This window comes from Oncorhynchus masou, chromosome 33 (assembly GCF_036934945.1).
Source record: "Oncorhynchus masou masou isolate Uvic2021 chromosome 33, UVic_Omas_1.1, whole genome shotgun sequence".
Classification (NCBI taxonomy): Eukaryota; Metazoa; Chordata; class Actinopteri; order Salmoniformes; family Salmonidae; genus Oncorhynchus; species Oncorhynchus masou.
Window position 1 is genome coordinate 30,602,306 of NC_088244.1, and position 17,197 is coordinate 30,619,502.

The following is a 17,197-nucleotide window of genomic DNA, read 5'->3' on the forward strand; positions in this document are numbered from 1 at the left end:
AAAGAACTGTACAAATGATACATCAATATTTTTTACATACAAAAATGAATCACTGCAGTAATGTGAGATCTGTATGTAAAATATTTACATTGATATTTTAGTAATTTAGCAGATGCTCTTATCAAGAACAAGTTACAGTCAGTGCATTAATCTTAAAATAGTTAGGTGAGACAATCACATATCAAAGTCAAATTGACATGATACGAACATTCCATTTCAGCCAAACAGTGGATATATAACGTTTTGCAACAAAACCCATTTTAATACATCTAAAATATATAAATTAAGAATCTTTAAGAATCTGAGAACAGTAATATTTTACACACACAAAAAAATACTAAAATATAGATTTGTGGAACGAAACTCTTCAAATATATCTGTCAGATTGGAATAGTATAGAATATTGTGTCCTCTATTCATTATATTTATATCTTCAACATGCAGTTCCACATTCAGCCCTGCCATTAGTTGAAGGCAAACAATCCAACAGTTTCAGAAAAGCAATCACTTCCTGAGATCTGTATTCAAATCATTTTTTTTAAAGTAGTTGCTTTCTGAGATCTGTATTCAAATAGTTTACAGAAGTAGCTACTCTCTGAGATCTGTATTCAAATAGTTTACAGAAGTAGCTACTCTCTGAGATCTGTATTCAAATCATTTTAAAAGAAGTTGCTTTCTGAGATCTGTATTCAAATAGTTTACAGAAGTAATACTGTTTGGGGATCTGTTATTCAAATAGTTGTAGTTACCTCAAAAGTAATTATTTGTTCCCCTGGGAAAATAATTTCTTTCCAGAAAGCATAGTTAAAACTAGAGCTATCCCAGTTTTGGTGGGAGCACCTGCTTACCTCTCCCTCTTGTATTTTACAGGGACCAAATGATTCTGATATCTAAGCCTAAGCCAATACAGGCCCAGCTCCTAGCCCACTGTTGGGTGTCTTTGTCCCCAGCCAACGACATCCAAGCTAAAGATGGTTCGGTTCCTCAACATAAACCTGTGTGTGTGTCACCTGGGAGGGAGGACGTTAAGACTGTTCTGCAAGCTCAGGTACCTCATAACCATCCTTAGAACCTTTCCTCACCTGGCCAAGACACCCCTAGCCTTGGACTTCCGTAGCTGCTCCTTGCCTTCCTCTCCCCTGCCTCCCAGCTTTGCCAGGAAAGGAGCCCCCAAGAGCTTGAGGTTCAAACACATGAGCTTGACCGCTGAGTACCTCCTTGAGGGTGGTACCAGAGGGGTGAGATACTCCCAGGCGGCCCGTGTCTACTCAACCTCTAGTAGGAATGTGTTGAAGGCGGAGGCCCCCATCGGGGTCCTTCATGAGGACAGCCTTCAGGAGGACAGCCAGACATTGTTTCAGTTGAGCATGCTTTGTCTGGGTGATTCTTTTAATCGCCTCTCCAGACACATCAATATTTACTTCAAGAGAAAGGATGTGACCCAGCTGTCCTCTGTTGCTGGGAATGTGGGGTTTGTTGTCACAACTCAGGAGAGTCTGGGCAGCAGGCCACAGAGGCGTAGTCAAAGTAACAGGGCAGCCAGGGAGGACAGTGAGACAACAACACAGCAGCCTTTGGAAAATGAAAACGATCTTGAGACGTCAGACAGCCAGACAGAGACAAGCTCCGCCCCCCAGCGATATGGTGGACTGCAGTTATTTCACATCAGTTCCATTGCCTCCAGGTTTGGGGAAAGTTACAGTTATGTTGCTCATCACATAAACTCATCACATGAACACCTAAAGTCAGTGTTCACCAAAGGTTCGGCACAGGACGTCCTAGGTTCGACTCTGGAAGAGACTCTGGAGGATCTGGCTTCAAGCAGAGTGTCGACCAGGAGGAGGAGGAAAACACTAAAAATCAGTTACATTGAAAGTGTAAAGGAAACTGAACCGGCTCATTTAAAGACTAGTGCAGCTGCAGCTCAGACCACAGCCATTCAGAAACCAGCCATTGAACGTGCTGATATCTCCAACAACTGGGAGGGAGAGGCAGAGGGCTACCTTCACTTTGCCCAGCACGTCAACAGATACTTTGGAGCCAAAACCGTTACAGACGAAACTGAACTACCACCACCTCAAACAGAACATCTGGTTGCGGACCACATGCCAAACAGCAGGACGTATGCCAAACAGCAGTGTTCTAAATCTTCTACCTCCAGACATGAACAATCAGCCACAGGGCTAAAGCAGGAAGATCCACCCATCCGTCCCAAATCCCTTTTCCACATCAGTAACATCACAACCAGTTTCGGTGAGAACTATGCATACATGGCTAATTACGTCAACAGCTATTTCAAAGGCAGCTATGATGCCGTGGAGGAGGAGGAGTTAGAAAGAGGTCCCATCGAGGAACGCAGGGGAGAATGGGAGATGGAGTATGGATCCGTTAGGTTTCCGAAACCACAGCCTGCTGTATCCTTCATGGAGTGCCTTCTCAATCCCAGTAGTGCCATCCCCAGCCTCCTGGGGGGGTATATGGGGGGCTCCTGGGCTCAGAGCAACCAGGCCCATCCTGCCTCTATGCTCAGTGAGGCCACACTTAGAAGAATGGTGAGTCACCTTCAACACAACCAGGAAATGCAAATTATCTGTGTGCTTGCTTCTGCTTTTAGATGAATTTACATCAACCAGGTTAACATGAACATGTTTTTTTTCTATTGTAGAACCAGATACTGAAATATTGATATTACCACATTTTACCTGATTGAATTTAAAACTAACAGAGAGCATATCCTCCTTTAGCTCTCAATATGATCATTCCTTCCTCAGGTGATGGGCAGGAGACAGGCAGAGGAGATGACCCGTGCTTTGGTGTCCAGTCTACAACAGGCCTTCTCTCCTGAGGCCATCACTGAAGTTGTCGATGAGCTCAACACACACCTTATCCGTCACCCAGGATGCAAAGCAGTGGTCTGGCAGGTTTGTACCTCATTGAATGTCTTTACAAGACTAAGTACTTTAAGAGTTTGCATAGGGTTGTGACGGTAATTGATAACCATGTAACTTACAGTTATGGATGAAGACGGCCATGAAAATAAAATAACCAGTAAAACCATTTAAATAAGTCTACATTAATTTTTTATTTATTTGTATTAAAGTTTGTCTCTATGAAAATAAAGTTATCTAATAGCGGGAGTGTTTAGTAATGATTATAACCAATAGTTTTGCTAACTTTGTCTATATATCCTCCTCTTTCCAACTGTCGTTTGATGCTCTTTTATACAATTCACGTTTTCATTGCCTGCTAGTAAATAAATAAATCGGTCTTCTTTTAAAACAGGTTGGATGTGTCTGACTATTCATCATTAGACTGTGGACAGACTGATCATTAGGTTGTGGAGAGTCTGATCATTAGGCCGTGGAGAGGCTGATCATTAGGCCGTGGAGAGGCTGATCATTAGGCCGTGGAGAGGCTGATCGTTAGGCCGTGGAGAGGCTGATCATTAGGCCGTGGAGAGGCTGATCATTAGGCCGTGGAGAGGCTGATCATTAGGCCGTGGAGAGGCTGATCGTTAGGCCGTGGAGAGGCTGATCGTTAGGCCGTGGAGAGGCTGATCGTTAGGCCGTGGAGAGGCTGATCATTAGGCCGTGGAGAGGCTGATCGTTAGGCCGTGGAGAGGCTGATCGTTAGTCCGTGGAGAGGCTGATCGTTAGGCCGTGGAGAGGCTGATCGTTAGGCCGTGGAGAGGCTGATCGTTAGGCCGTGGAGAGGCTGATCATTAGTCCGTGGAGAGGCTGATCGTTAGGCCGTGGAGAGGCTGATCGTTAGGCCGTGGAGAGGCTGATCGTTAGGCCGTGGAGAGGCTGATCGTTAGTCCGTGGAGAGGCTGATCGTTAGTCCGTGGAGAGGCTGATCATTAGGCCGTGGAGAGGCTGATCATTAGTCCGTGGAGAGGCTGATCGTTAGGCCGTGGAGAGGCTGATCGTTAGGCCGTGGAGAGGCTGATCATTAGGCCGTGGAGAGGCTGATCGTTAGGCCGTGGAGAGGCTGATCATTAGTCCGTGGAGAGGCTGATCGTTAGGCCGTGGAGAGGCTGATCGTTAGGCCGTGGAGAGGCTGATCATTAGGCCGTGGAGAGGCTGATCGTTAGGCCGTGGAGAGGCTGATCGTTAGGCCGTGGAGAGGCTGATCATTAGGCCGTGGAGAGGCTGATCATTAGGCTGTTGAGAGGCTGATCATTAGGCCGTGGAGAGGCTGATCATTAGGCTGTTGAGAGGCTGATCATTAGGCTATGGACAGACTGATCTTTAGGCTATGGACAGGCTGATCATTAGGCTGTTGAGAGGCTGATCATTAGGCTATGGACAGACTGATCTTTAGGCTATGGACAGACTGATCTTTAGGCTATGGACAGGCTGATCATTAGGCTGTTGAGAGGCTGATCATTAGGCTATGGACAGACTGATCTTTAGGCTATGGACAGGCTGATCATTAGGCTGTGGAGAGGCTGATCATTAGGCTATGGACAGACTGATCTTTAGGCTATGGACAGACTGATCTTTAGCCTATGGACAGACTGATCTTTAGGCAATGGACAGACTGATCTTAAGACATTAGGGCCGGCTATGAAGAGGTTGCCTGCATGTTCTTCTATTTTCTAATGGTTGTCAATTACATCTTCATATCCTGTATCACAGCTGCCTCTATCTCCCCATTAAAACTTTCCTCGCCAATTTATATTATAGACTACATTGATTAAGCATCATCCTATAATGTAGACAATTTTTTTTAAATCCTACAGAACGGATATTTAATACTTTTTAAATATGTTTTTGGGAAAGGACAATTGTTATTTGCTTATGTGTCTGAGTGAGATGCTGTCCGTTGATTGATGGATTCTTTTAGGTCGGTGGGTTGGTGTGCGTGTATGAGTTCACAAATTCTTTATGTCCATTCAGAAATGTTCCTAAAATAGACCTTCATCTCTTTAATCAGGGAAAAAATCTGTCTTGCTGCAGTGGTGACATTTGTGCGACGAATAACAGCAGATGGCAGTTTTGCGTTTCCTTTCTTATTAAATGTTGTGCAACTGAATGAAACGTAGCCATGCTCCTTTCATGATTCATCGAACTGTATCGGATGCATAGCATATATCTTAATATTTTCAATAGCATATTATTTTTCCAGTAGTATATGATTTTTCGCTCATTACTGTGTCCTCTCTAGCCACTTTGAACAACATTTTGCCACAGAGAATGACCGCAGCAGCATTGATGACGTTATACGAATTGTTTGGAGAAGTGGATGGAAAAATGCATCAGACTTGGTGTGAATGGCTTAGTGCGTCAAAATCGGAATCTGGATTTTTTTTCTCAGAATTCCTCTCCAATCTGACATTGTATACAAGACTAAAATTTAGACCTAATAATAACTTGAATACCAATAATGAAATGCTACTGATAATAACATAGTGTAATGGTAATAGTGAAGTTGCAGAGACAAGCCACGTGCCTCCTCACAACCCAGAGAACCATAATTCAAGAAGATTATAGATGATGATGCCTATGTTGTAATTTTTTTCCCAGTCATGCACTACTTCAATCATCTCTAATCAAATAGTATGCCTTTCATTCCAGGAGAAAGCTGCTGTTCAGCTCTTAAGACAGCGGCGTAGCCATAGAGAAGACCAGGAACTTCAGTGTGTCATTAGGGAAACCTTGGCTCTGATTGGCTATGTGGATCCAGTCAAAGGTCGTGGAATCCGAGTGCTCTCAATCGATGGTGGTGGCACCAGGTACTGATCCTTCTCCTCATGGTTAACCTACTGAAGTATTACAATGAACTAGAACTGCTATAAAGATGTACAAGCACATTTTTCTCTTGAATCACTTTTCTGTTTTCTCCCCTGTCTCTTTTCAGAGGGGTGGTGCCACTGCAGGTCCTCAAGCAGCTGGAAGCGGAAACAGGCAAGCAGGTTCACCAGCTGTTTGACTACATCTGTGGAGTGAGCACAGGTAAGACAAACCCTGACTCACCTACACATCGAGGACTCCCAAACGACACCTGAGCTTGAATCATGTAACCATTGTCATGCAACTCATTTGTCCTTTCCTGTCTGTTTGTCCTTCTTTTGTGTGGCAGGGGCAGTGTTGGCCTTCATGCTTGGCCTGGCCCGTTTCTCTCTAGAGGAGTGTGCAGATATGTACCGTCGTTTTGGCTCGGATGTGTTCCGTCAGAACCCCTTGGTGGGCACAGTGAAGATGGGCTGGAGTCACTCCTACTACAGCACCGAGACCTGGGAGATGATACTGAGGTATGCCCGTTTTTACTGTTCACTCAACCGTGCTTGAATCATAATGAAGAATTCCTGAATTCTTAAAATGTCAAACCATGGTTCTGCTCTCATCTGTGTACTGTTTGTATTTCATTGGACCTCCTACAGAGAGAAGATGGGCGACCAAGTTCTGATTAAAACAGCCAGGGATGAGTTGAGCCCCAAGGTAATGTCACTCCCTTTTTTGTGTTACCTATTCTTACATTTATATGGTGAAAATTGACCATGGTGTTTTTCTAACTGGTTGTTCAGGTGTCAGCGGTGAGCGCCGTGGTGAACTGGGGGACGAGTCCCAAGGCCTTTATCTTCAGGAACTACAACCACAGCCCAGGCCGTCTCAGCCGCTACGCAGGGGGGTCTGGGTACCAGATGTGGCAGGCCGTTAGAGCGTCGTCCGCTGCCCCGGGATACTTCCAGGAATTCCCCTTACACAGTGACATCCATCAGGTCAGACTTTATTGGCTTCTTCTCTCTGTTTCTGATAGCCTATGCTGACTGAGACTGTGGTTCAATAGAGGTGAAATCAGCTATAAAAGCACTGCCCTTAGCACTGCCCTTAGCACTGCCCACACTTTCTGTTGTTTGAGAGGGGTGTGGAATACAGGACCCTTGATAGGAAAGATATGTGCAAAACTGTAATGTTTTTTCATTCAGAGTGAGATGCCCCATGTACAATGAAATTCATTGCATAACGTGTACCAACAAATCCTGACTCAAAATGTATGTCCCTTTGTAGGATGGTGGCCTCATTCTAAACAACCCTTGTGCCCTCGCCGTCCACGAGAGCCGTCTCCTGTGGCCCAACCAGCCTTACCAGTGTGTCCTGTCGCTCGGCACCGGTCGCTATGACAATGCTAAGCGGAGCCCGGGCACCTCCACCAGCCTGCGTGCCAAGATCAACCACCTGATCTGCAGTGCCACCGACACAGAGGGGGTCCACACCCTCCTGGACGACTTGCTGGCCCCAAACGTCTACTTCAGGTTCAACCCCATGCTGAGTGCCGAGGTATCCCTGGATGAGAGCAGCGTCAGGGCCATGGAGCAGCTGCAGGCTGACACCCAGGTCTACCTGGACAGGAACAAGCCCAAGATGGCCAGGCTGTGTAAGGTGCTGGGGCAGGAGCGCACTGCGCTGAGCCACACCAAGGACTGGGTCAGTGAGAGAGCCTGGGAGATGCAGCAGAGCTGGGTTTGAGGGTTCTAGGTCACAGGTCACAGGTTAGGTTTTATTACTTAGTGCCTGTAGTTTTACCCTGTTTTTTTTTTACGTTTTAGCAAACTCTTCCTTCCTCCCAAATGCTCACATACACCTTTCTGTTTAAATGACTGTGTAAGTACGTGTTTTTATATATGAACACCAAAATGAGGAAATACATAGTTGGAGCTCTGTTACTCCATGCGAAGGGCTCTGTCTGTCATGCATTTATGTATGCAAAATCAAAACTGCATAGTAATTTATATATATATATTCAGTACTGTATATGTATTGGCATGAATGAGGATGCACTCCTTTATGGAATATTGTTAAGTGTATTTGCACTTCCAGACCTGGGTTCTAATACTATTTAGGGTATTTCAATTACTTTTTTTTTTCAATTACTTTTTCATTTTTTGTAAAAACAAATTTAAGGCAAGTAGTTGAATATTGGAATTTATTTGGAAATACACTTGGAAAGTATTTGAAAATACTCAAATACACTCCCACTCATTTAACTGAGGTATTTGAAAATACTTTAAAGCAGAAGGATGTATATATATATATATATATATATATATATGGAATAATTTGAAAAATAATTCCAATAGAAGTAGTTGATTCCGGCCACGTTATATGAAAATACTCAAATACACAGAAAATAAGTATTTAAATCACATTTATTTGAACCCAGGTCTAGCACTGACCGTATATTGAAGATGTTTGCACTGAGGGAATTTGTGTAGCTGCTAGTGATATGTGTTATCTCATATTATTATAAAAATTTTGTTAATGTTAAACCTATTTATATATTTTTAAAAACACATTATTATTGAAAAATGATATGCTGTGTTTTGTAAGACGCCTCAGCCTCTTAAAAGCTCTGAAGTGTACAGCAAACTTGTCCCTCACATAATTGTGAAATATCTCAGACCCAGTAATTCCCCACCCAGATTTGGATTGGTGATGTAACAATTGAGCAATTAAAAAGCAGCTTGTGGTATTGACTTTGTACTGCTGGAGTTTGAGGGGTTAATGGCAGCCTGCCTGCGTCTAGAGGCTGTACCCACCCTGGTCAGTCACCATAAAGGACACACTTGGTTTGGGACAGAAATGCCTTGTTAGAGAGAGTGAGTGTGCATGTGGCAGCCAGAGAGAAGACACAAGTTCAGTAACCCCCAGCCTTTCACTCAACAAAAGCACAGATAACAAAATAAATGAAATGACTTTAGACATCAAATCATCTTCGATCTAGTCCTCTTCCCCATTTTGACTGATTGCTGTATGAAGAAATGACATGTTATGAAGACATTTTGCCTCTTTTTCAGCTGATGGTGACAGCTGATCTGTCACAATGGATGGAGATGACGTAATGTTTGTTGTATCCACGTTACACAAAGGACATCAGATGGTGCCCATTTGACAAGTCGTGGGACCAGAACAGAGTTTGACCTGATTTTAACCTCTGAAGTCCTCATGAAATATTGACACGTGTCCTGCATGTGGTTGGAAAGAATGCCCGTTTTTCCTGACAACACACATTAGACCAGAGAAGAGTCCACTGAGAAACCGATGGAGGAAAAGGGCTGTTCAATGTAAGAACTAAATCTGTCAAAAAGGAAAGAGAGATGACAGGAAATACCGCAGGTAATTTTGTTTTATTTCCTTGAATTTCATCTGATTCTTTTGAATGCAGAGAAATCTTGATGAAACCTGTCAAATGTTCTGCTGCTCATTGGTAACTAACTAATGTAATACCCCATTTTGAAGAATGTGGACCATGCCTTAACGAGCTCAGTACAACACTATTGTTTAGGTTTCTTGTTGTACTTTGTAAAGAAACAATTTATAGCTTGAAGAAAAAGTAATGTTTCTCTCATGGAATGTCTTTACTTGACCAGTAGATACATGAAAGGCTATTGACATGTGCACATAAGTCCTACATGGACATTATGTAAAGATCTTATTCTCTGACGAACACACCATGACAACTGTTTGTTTCTGACTGAGACCACTTATAGCCATAGGCAGGGTCAAGCTTTAAAAGACCTCATCCACTTTGGAGAAGAGGGTGGGTCCATCTTCCACTGAATCAGCACGTTTGTATCAGACAAACGGAGTGAATATGTAGCATAGTTCCCACGATTCTCCGTGTAGGTCTAAGCTGTTGGCGTGCTGTCAGAATTTTGCCAATGGTCTTTTTCTCAAGGGAGCTGTACTCCTCATTTGCAGAGATATTTTCTTCTGATTTGAAGATTTGTACTTCAAATGGAAACATTACATGCTCTTTATAATTTATACTTAAACCGATTTGCATGGCACATGGAATGGTCCAATACTCGGCAGATCTAAACCTCCAGTTATGTAAATGTGCAGTGCTGAGAGTCATTGATACTGGCAGCTAAAGGCAGTAATTGATTATGTATTTAATATGGCAATGAAGAGATGCAGTAATTTGTAATATAACATAAGTTCTTGATTTCTACGCACTGTTACAGAGTCCAAATGAGAATGATGAGAAGAATAGAGCGGTCCCTCTTAAGTGGAATTTCTCTCCTCCCAACCCCTACTTCCTGCTGATGACGCTGTGTATTGAGTGATGGGTTGCCTCTGTCTCCATTCCTGAACAGGCAGCTTGTGTAGAGATGGAGAAATCCTCCCACATGCCATCTGCTCCTAGCCAAGCCCTGGCCACACATGCCAAAGGGGACCCACGGGACATAGAGACCTTGTTGTCCTCACGGAGCTGTGCGTCTCTCGAGCCCTTCACACCGTGCAATCTGGCGCATGGCACTGGTCAGACTGAAACCCTGCTCAAGTCAAATACATGGAAAGGAGAAATCCACGCCAAGAGCCAAGTAGCTGAACATTTTTCGCTTTTGTTTCCTTTTTGAGGGGCCTCAACTTCTGTTCAATCACATTGATGTGGTGGGAAAGATGAGGCTGAGCCATACTCAAGTTCTGTTCTCATCCCTGTGACATTGTTATCTCTGTCACTGCGAAAACCTCAATGGTTTATGTCAAGGTCATCGTCAGAGCTGATTGTGACCTGTGACTCCAAGCCCCCTTAGCAAAAGATCATTTAAAACCCTTTAGCATCTTTTGCACAAACATGCAGATATAATTTATTGGTTTTCATGTCACCCTTGCCATTTTTCATGGTCCATTCTAGCATAGAGTGCAGTATGCTGTATATTCATGCTTTAGTGCTGTGTCTGGATTCCTTGGCACCCTCACAGATCAGAACTATGTGGAGAGGCTTGAGATGGCTTTTGTTTCTCACAAAGAGAGAGGCCTCTTCAAGGGTCCTGTGCTGTTTCTAGAAAAGAAAGCATTTAGTTTGCCTGAAGGGTCCTCGGCTGAATGACTTTGACCTTTCCCCTTTTTTTTATCTTGCTTGATTGGACTGTATCAGAGTGGTCCAGAATGGGAATAGAAAATGCTGATTAGCTACATATTGGAAGGAGAAAATAGTGGGAAGATGGCCGTAGTGCAAACAAGTGTTTATCGCACAAAAGGAAGTTTGTTTGTCTGCATCAGACAAAACAGACACAGCTTGTTACAAATACACCTCTGATTTGGCTGTAAATCAACATTGTTCATCCCCTGTAACAGCCTTTGTGATAAGGTCATATGCCAGAGTTTTTTCTTTTATGTAAAATAGTTTTCAGCAGCCAACAGTAAGGCCCACATCACTGACGTCATCAAAAACTATAAGCATGCAAACTATGTGCATACTATGGGCTGGCTGGTGAGTTACAGAGTTTTGGTGTAAATACTAATAAGCCCATGAGAAGGGTGTGGAACTGCAATGGAGATAAAGCATTGTTGTTTACACAGCTTTGAGTTGAATGCAAAATATGATGTCTGGCTTCACTCATAATTTCCTCCACATAGGCATCATCATATTGAGTCAGTATACAAGGTTGTGACCACAGACCATAGACGGGTTAGCTGGCAACGTCACAAAAACTATGCACACGCTTCAGTGGGGCAGAAATGTGTGTGCTGTGATTCTAGATGGCCAGATAGCTAGCAACAATGACAAGAAGTAAGTGACTCGTTTCAGCTAGTTTTATTTTTGTTCTTGATACCATGCCATGTTTTGACTGATGTCATGTCTATGCTAATACATGAGAGAGAGAGAGAGAGAGAGAGAGAGGCAGAGAGAGATGCAGAGAGAGAGAGAGAGGCAGAGAGAGAGAAGCAGAGAGAGAGCGAGAGGCAGAGAGAGAGAAGCAGAGAGAGAGAGAGGCAGAGAGAGAGAAGCAGAGAGAGAGCGAGAGGCAGAGAGAGAGAAGCAGAGAGAGAGAGAGGCAGAGAGAGAAAGGCAGGGACAGAGATGTGGTTGGTGAGGTAGGTGTAGGGAGCTCATTCATGAGATGGGTGGGCAGAATGGCCATGGCACAGACAGAAGTCTGTCTCTCCAGAATCCTGCTGTTCGATTGACCAAGAAAATAGAACTGACTGATTGTGCACCAAGGATTTTATCCGTTTACTGCACTAACTGGACACTGGAATTGTGGAGAAACTCAATGCATTGGAAAGTCTTGTAGATGATGGGGAAGAGAGAACTCTGATGCGATTTTACTTGAAGGATTGTACTTATGAAAGGTAACGCAGATGTAATGAGCTAACGAGAGGAGGAAAAGTTTTGATAATGGTTGTTGATGAGTTGATCAATGATCTGTTTTGCCGCGCTTTATGTTGTGTATATTTAGAAATGAACAGTAAAATAGTAGTGACATTACATGATAACAACGTGTGTATTTCTTTGGGATTCAAATAAATCTATACAGCAACTAACAAGAGCTTTATAATGTAGTCCTGTGGAGGCTGGTTTTTCAGAATGGCTTGAGACTGGAGTTGAGTCCTGGCCATGTGTTAGTAGGTGGATCTATTGTGCGACAAAGATTTTTCTATTTCACTTTATTTAGTTGTTTTGTGCTGGAAAATATTGTCTTAGAAAACAATTGGTCCTATAAATGTCACAATATTTAATTTAATTTGAATTCATGAAACTTAAATTGCTTAATCGGTCACTTATAAAACAGTTTATAAATAAGGGCATCAAGCAGTTCAACAGGATCTCTGGAGGCCATTCACTGTAGAGATGAGGACGCTGGTCAGATCAATTCTATTACTGCTGTTATGGCAACAGCTGACTGCCATCGATGTCCCACTGGAAAGTAAGTCAACACAACCTATTGTGGCCCTGCTAGATGGTGATATACTGTAACAGTGTACAGTGCTGTATATTTAAGCAATAAGGCACGAGGGGGTGTGGTATATGGCTAATGTCAATTAGAAACTTGGTGATTTGAGCCCGAATGATGATTGGCTGAAAGCCGTGGTACTGTATATCAGACCGTATACCACGGGTATGACAAAAAATATATTTTTACTGTTTTAATTATGTTGGTATCTAGTTTATAATAGTAATAAGGCACCTCTGGGGTATGTGGCCAAAATACCACAGCTAAGGGCTGTGTCCAGGCACAGAGAAAATTGATGGGAAGATGGATGGAGCCAAATACAGGACCATTTTGGAAGAAAACCTGATGGAGTCTGCAAAAGACCTGAGACTGGGACGGAGATTTGTCTTCCAACAAGACAATGATCCAAAATATAAAGCAAAATCTACAATGGAATGGTTAAAAAATAAACATATCCAGGTGTTAGAATGGCCAAGTCAAAGTCCAGACCTGAATCCAATCGAGAATCTGTGGAAAGAACTGAAAACTGCTGTTCACAAATGCTCTCTATCCAACCTCACTGAGCTCGAGCTGTTTTGCAAGGAGGAATGGGAAAAGATTTCAGTCTCTCGATGTGCAAAACTGATAGAGACATACCTCAAGCGACTTACAGCTGTAATCGCAGCAAAAGGTGGCGCTACAAAGTATTAACTTAAGGGGGCTGAATAATTTTGCACGCCCAATTTTTCAGTTTTTGATTTGTTAAAAAAGTTTGAAATATCCAATAAATGTCGTTCCACTTCATGATTGTGTCCCACTTGTTGTTGATTCTTCACAAAAAAATATAGTTTTATATATTTATGTTTGAAGCCTGAAATGTGGCAAAAGGTTGCAAAGTTCAAGGGGGCCTAATACTTTCGCAAGGCACTGTATTCCAGACCTGTCTACACATTTTAAAGTGAATGGCATTTGTAGCTTAAATGGTTTAAGAGGAGTAGCATTCCAAAGAATAATAATAAAAAGTCTGAAATAATTTGGACAATATTTAGTGTGTCTGCTTTCACAAGCCACACTAATAAATTGCTTCATGAAATTTGTAACTTCACCACTATGTATGTTTTTTTGCTCAGGCTGTTAACTTTTATAAGAACCCTTGAAAATCACCCTGAATTGACCTATTTCTTTTTACCATATTTGACCATAGTCCAACCCCTGTCATCACATGGACCAAAGATGGAGATGAACTGGACACAACCAACATTAAGGTGAAGAACTACAACAAGTTGTTGCAGATCCTCAATGCCTCGTTTGAGGATGCTGGTGAATACACCTGCACAGCTACTAACAAGATTGGATACCTGGAACACACCATCGCTGTCCAGATCAAAGGTCAGATAACATCTTCATACCTACAGTGCCCTCCACTATTGGCACTCTTGGTATGAGCAAAATGGGCTGTGAAAAAAATGTCTTTGTTGTTTATCCTCTTGGATAATGTTCACAAAAATCTACATTTTAATTGAAGTAAAATTATTTTAAAAAATATATATGAAATAAATATTTTTCTCAGAATCATGTGTGCCAGAATTATTGGCACCCAAGAAATTCTTATGAGTAAAATTGGACAAAAGTATATTCCCATTCATATTTTATGTTTTTATGTTCACCTGAGTCATTAGGAATACTTAAGTGGTAAGCAATGACTTCCTGTTTCACTGGGGTATAAATATGTGGTGACCAGTGGTAATTTTAGCATGTAAATCTTGGTGGGGCAAAATAAATAATAAAGTAGGATGTACGCCAGCAAAGCCACAACACTAAACAATACATTAATAGCACTATAATGGTGACAAACAGTGCCCACAAACTGTTAGGGCCTACATAAAGCTGCCCCAACATCTTACCACTGCTACACCTGGCTATCAGCAGAGCCTTGTCTGGCAGCGTAACAGTTCATTCATCTTCATTTACTGCCTTTAAAAAAAACATAGCTGATATGGCTGACTTGTTTAAACAAATGTGGTTTCTACTGACAATTGAGATGAACAAACTATGGCATAAGGTAACGATGAGCAGATAAGAGGCAATCCGTAATTTTGATTAAGACATTCATGAGTGAGCTAGGACAGACATAGTCAATATAACTATTTGTTTAGCACTTTTGAAATGTACAGCGACAGAATTCAGAACATGGACTGTTCTTATAGTATTCTCCCTGTTCACCAAGTCAGAACCGTAGGATAAATTAAGGGGACATATAAGTAGACAATGAAAGCTCTTACAACATTTCATTATTACATTATCAGCTGTCAGAGCAGCTCACAGATCACTGCACCTGTACATAGCTCATCTGTAAATAGCCCATCCAATCTATCCCAATACTGTATTTATTTATTTGTCTTGCTCCTTTGCACCCCAGTATCTCTACTTGCATATTCATCTTCTGCACATTCTACCATTCCAGTGTTTATTTGCTATATTGTAATTACTTTGCCATCACGGCCTATTTATTGCCTTACCTCTCTTATTCTACCTCATTTGCACATTCTGTATATAGATTTTTCTACTTTATTATTGATTGTATGTTTGTTTATTCCATGTGTAACTATGTGCTATTGTATGTGTTGAACTGCTTTGCTTTATCTTGGCCAGGTCACAGTTGCAAATGAGAACTTGTCCTCAGCTAGCCTACCTGGTTAAATAAAGGTGAAATTAAAAAAAATGTTTACTCTAAAACAGGTTATAGGCTTCATGTGCACCACCAAGTCAGAACAGTAGGCAAAATTAAGAGGGGAAAATAGACCAAATTATTAGGGTGAGGCACATTGGCTACTAACAGCTTACTAAACAACATACACTTAGTATTACTTTCTTAGCTACAGTATATATATATCCCTGCCATATTACATCATTTATGCAGCAGCATACAATACATTTTTGAACTTGTTGTGCTGTGCTCACTTGACCAGGAAGTGGCACGGCGGTCCTTCGTGGGCAAATGTAGTCATCAAAGTCTGGCATCCTCTGGATTTATGGTGCTTTCAAGACAACTGGGAACTCGGAAAAAAACAAGGTCAAATCATGATGACGTCATTGATCTTCAGGTTGTAGCTCTAGAAAGAGGCCCGACTTTCCGATTTACAATTCCGAGTTGGATGACCATTCAAAATGTATTTCGCAGTCGGAGCTCGTTTTTTGTCTTGAACTCACTGAAGTCAAGTTTTTGCAGTTCAGAGTTAACAGTTGTTTTGAGTGCGGCACAAATCATGCTTCATTGACACCATGGCCAATGTTGAATGTTTATAATTTTAAACTTGGAAAAGAGATTTGGGACCACACAACCACTCCACCAAATAGCAGGCTATTGATTGCTTTGCAATGCTTGCAGTTAGCCATTGTCACTGATTCCTTTCATAACCACTCATTGTTGAATTTGCGATTTCCAACTTGTTGTGTAATGTTTATGTCCAATGGCCGATGAGCACCGATACCTTTTATCTATATTTTCTCTTCATTATTTATCTTCATATGACAAGGATTAAAAAGAATTTGCCAGTAGATTGTCGACTTGATTCATGATGATGACTGCTAGCCAAAATTTTGAAGGTATGATGTTGACATTATCAGTCCAATTAAAGCTACTGTAGATATATAACATGATTTGATGTAATTTTATCTGTGGCCAATGACCTTGAGCCTTGTTGGATGGTCACTTCTAATGTAACTCTATGGCAGCACCAAAGGGGCTTGAATTTTCGAGGTCTACCCTAAGACTGACGGTGGCGGAGACGTACTGTTCCCACGAGTGACAGAACACTGAGCTAATCATGCAACTAGAGAACAGTACCAACACCTACTCTCCGTATTTTCCGCTGGCTGCCCCACCCCCACAGAAAGCACTGAGCTAGGTTGAAACACCTGCATTTTGGAAGCCAAAAAGATCATCGAGGACAACATCCACCTGATCAATTGCCTGTTCACCCCACTACTATCCAGAAGGTGAGGTCAGTACAGGTGCATCAAAGCAGGGACCGAGAGACTGAATAACAGCTTCTATCTCAAGGCCATCAGACTGCTAAACAGCAATCACTAACACAGAAAGGCTGCTGCCTGCATAGAGACTCACTCGTCAGTTTAATGCCACTTTAATCATGTTTCATATCTTACATTACTTATCTCATATGTATATACTGCATCTTATACCATCTATTGCATCTTGCTTATGACGCTCGGCCATCACTCATCCATATATAGTATATGTACATATTCTTATTCCATCACTTTAGATTTTTGTGTATTAGGTATTTGTTGGGGAATTGTTAGATTACCTGTTAGATATTACTGTACTGTCGGAACTAGAAGCACAAGCATTTCACTTTACTCACATTAACATCTGCTAACCATGTGTATGTGACCAATAAAATTTGATTTGATTTGATATTGATGATATAATTTATTGCTAAAATTGTCGGGCTCTGCCCCACCTGCCCTGAGTGACGAGTCACCACTGGAGGTGACACACAGGCCAAG

General features: G+C 42.0%; 1 protein-coding gene across 1 annotated transcript; it reads left to right on the plus strand.

The window, feature by feature from the left end:
- Window positions 1-881: 881 nt before the first annotated feature.
- LOC135528236 (calcium-independent phospholipase A2-gamma-like) lies at window positions 882-12,283 on the plus strand. The gene is made up of 9 exons (XM_064957184.1): window positions 882-2,552; window positions 2,772-2,921; window positions 5,580-5,737; window positions 5,863-5,957; window positions 6,085-6,256; window positions 6,386-6,443; window positions 6,530-6,724; window positions 7,014-9,119; window positions 9,971-12,283. The coding sequence occupies exons 1-8, from the start codon at window positions 972-974 to the stop codon at window positions 7,470-7,472; spliced, it is 2,868 nt and encodes a 955-aa protein (XP_064813256.1). The 5' UTR covers window positions 882-971; the 3' UTR covers window positions 7,473-9,119; window positions 9,971-12,283.
- The last annotated feature ends 4,914 nt before the right edge of the window (window positions 12,284-17,197 follow it).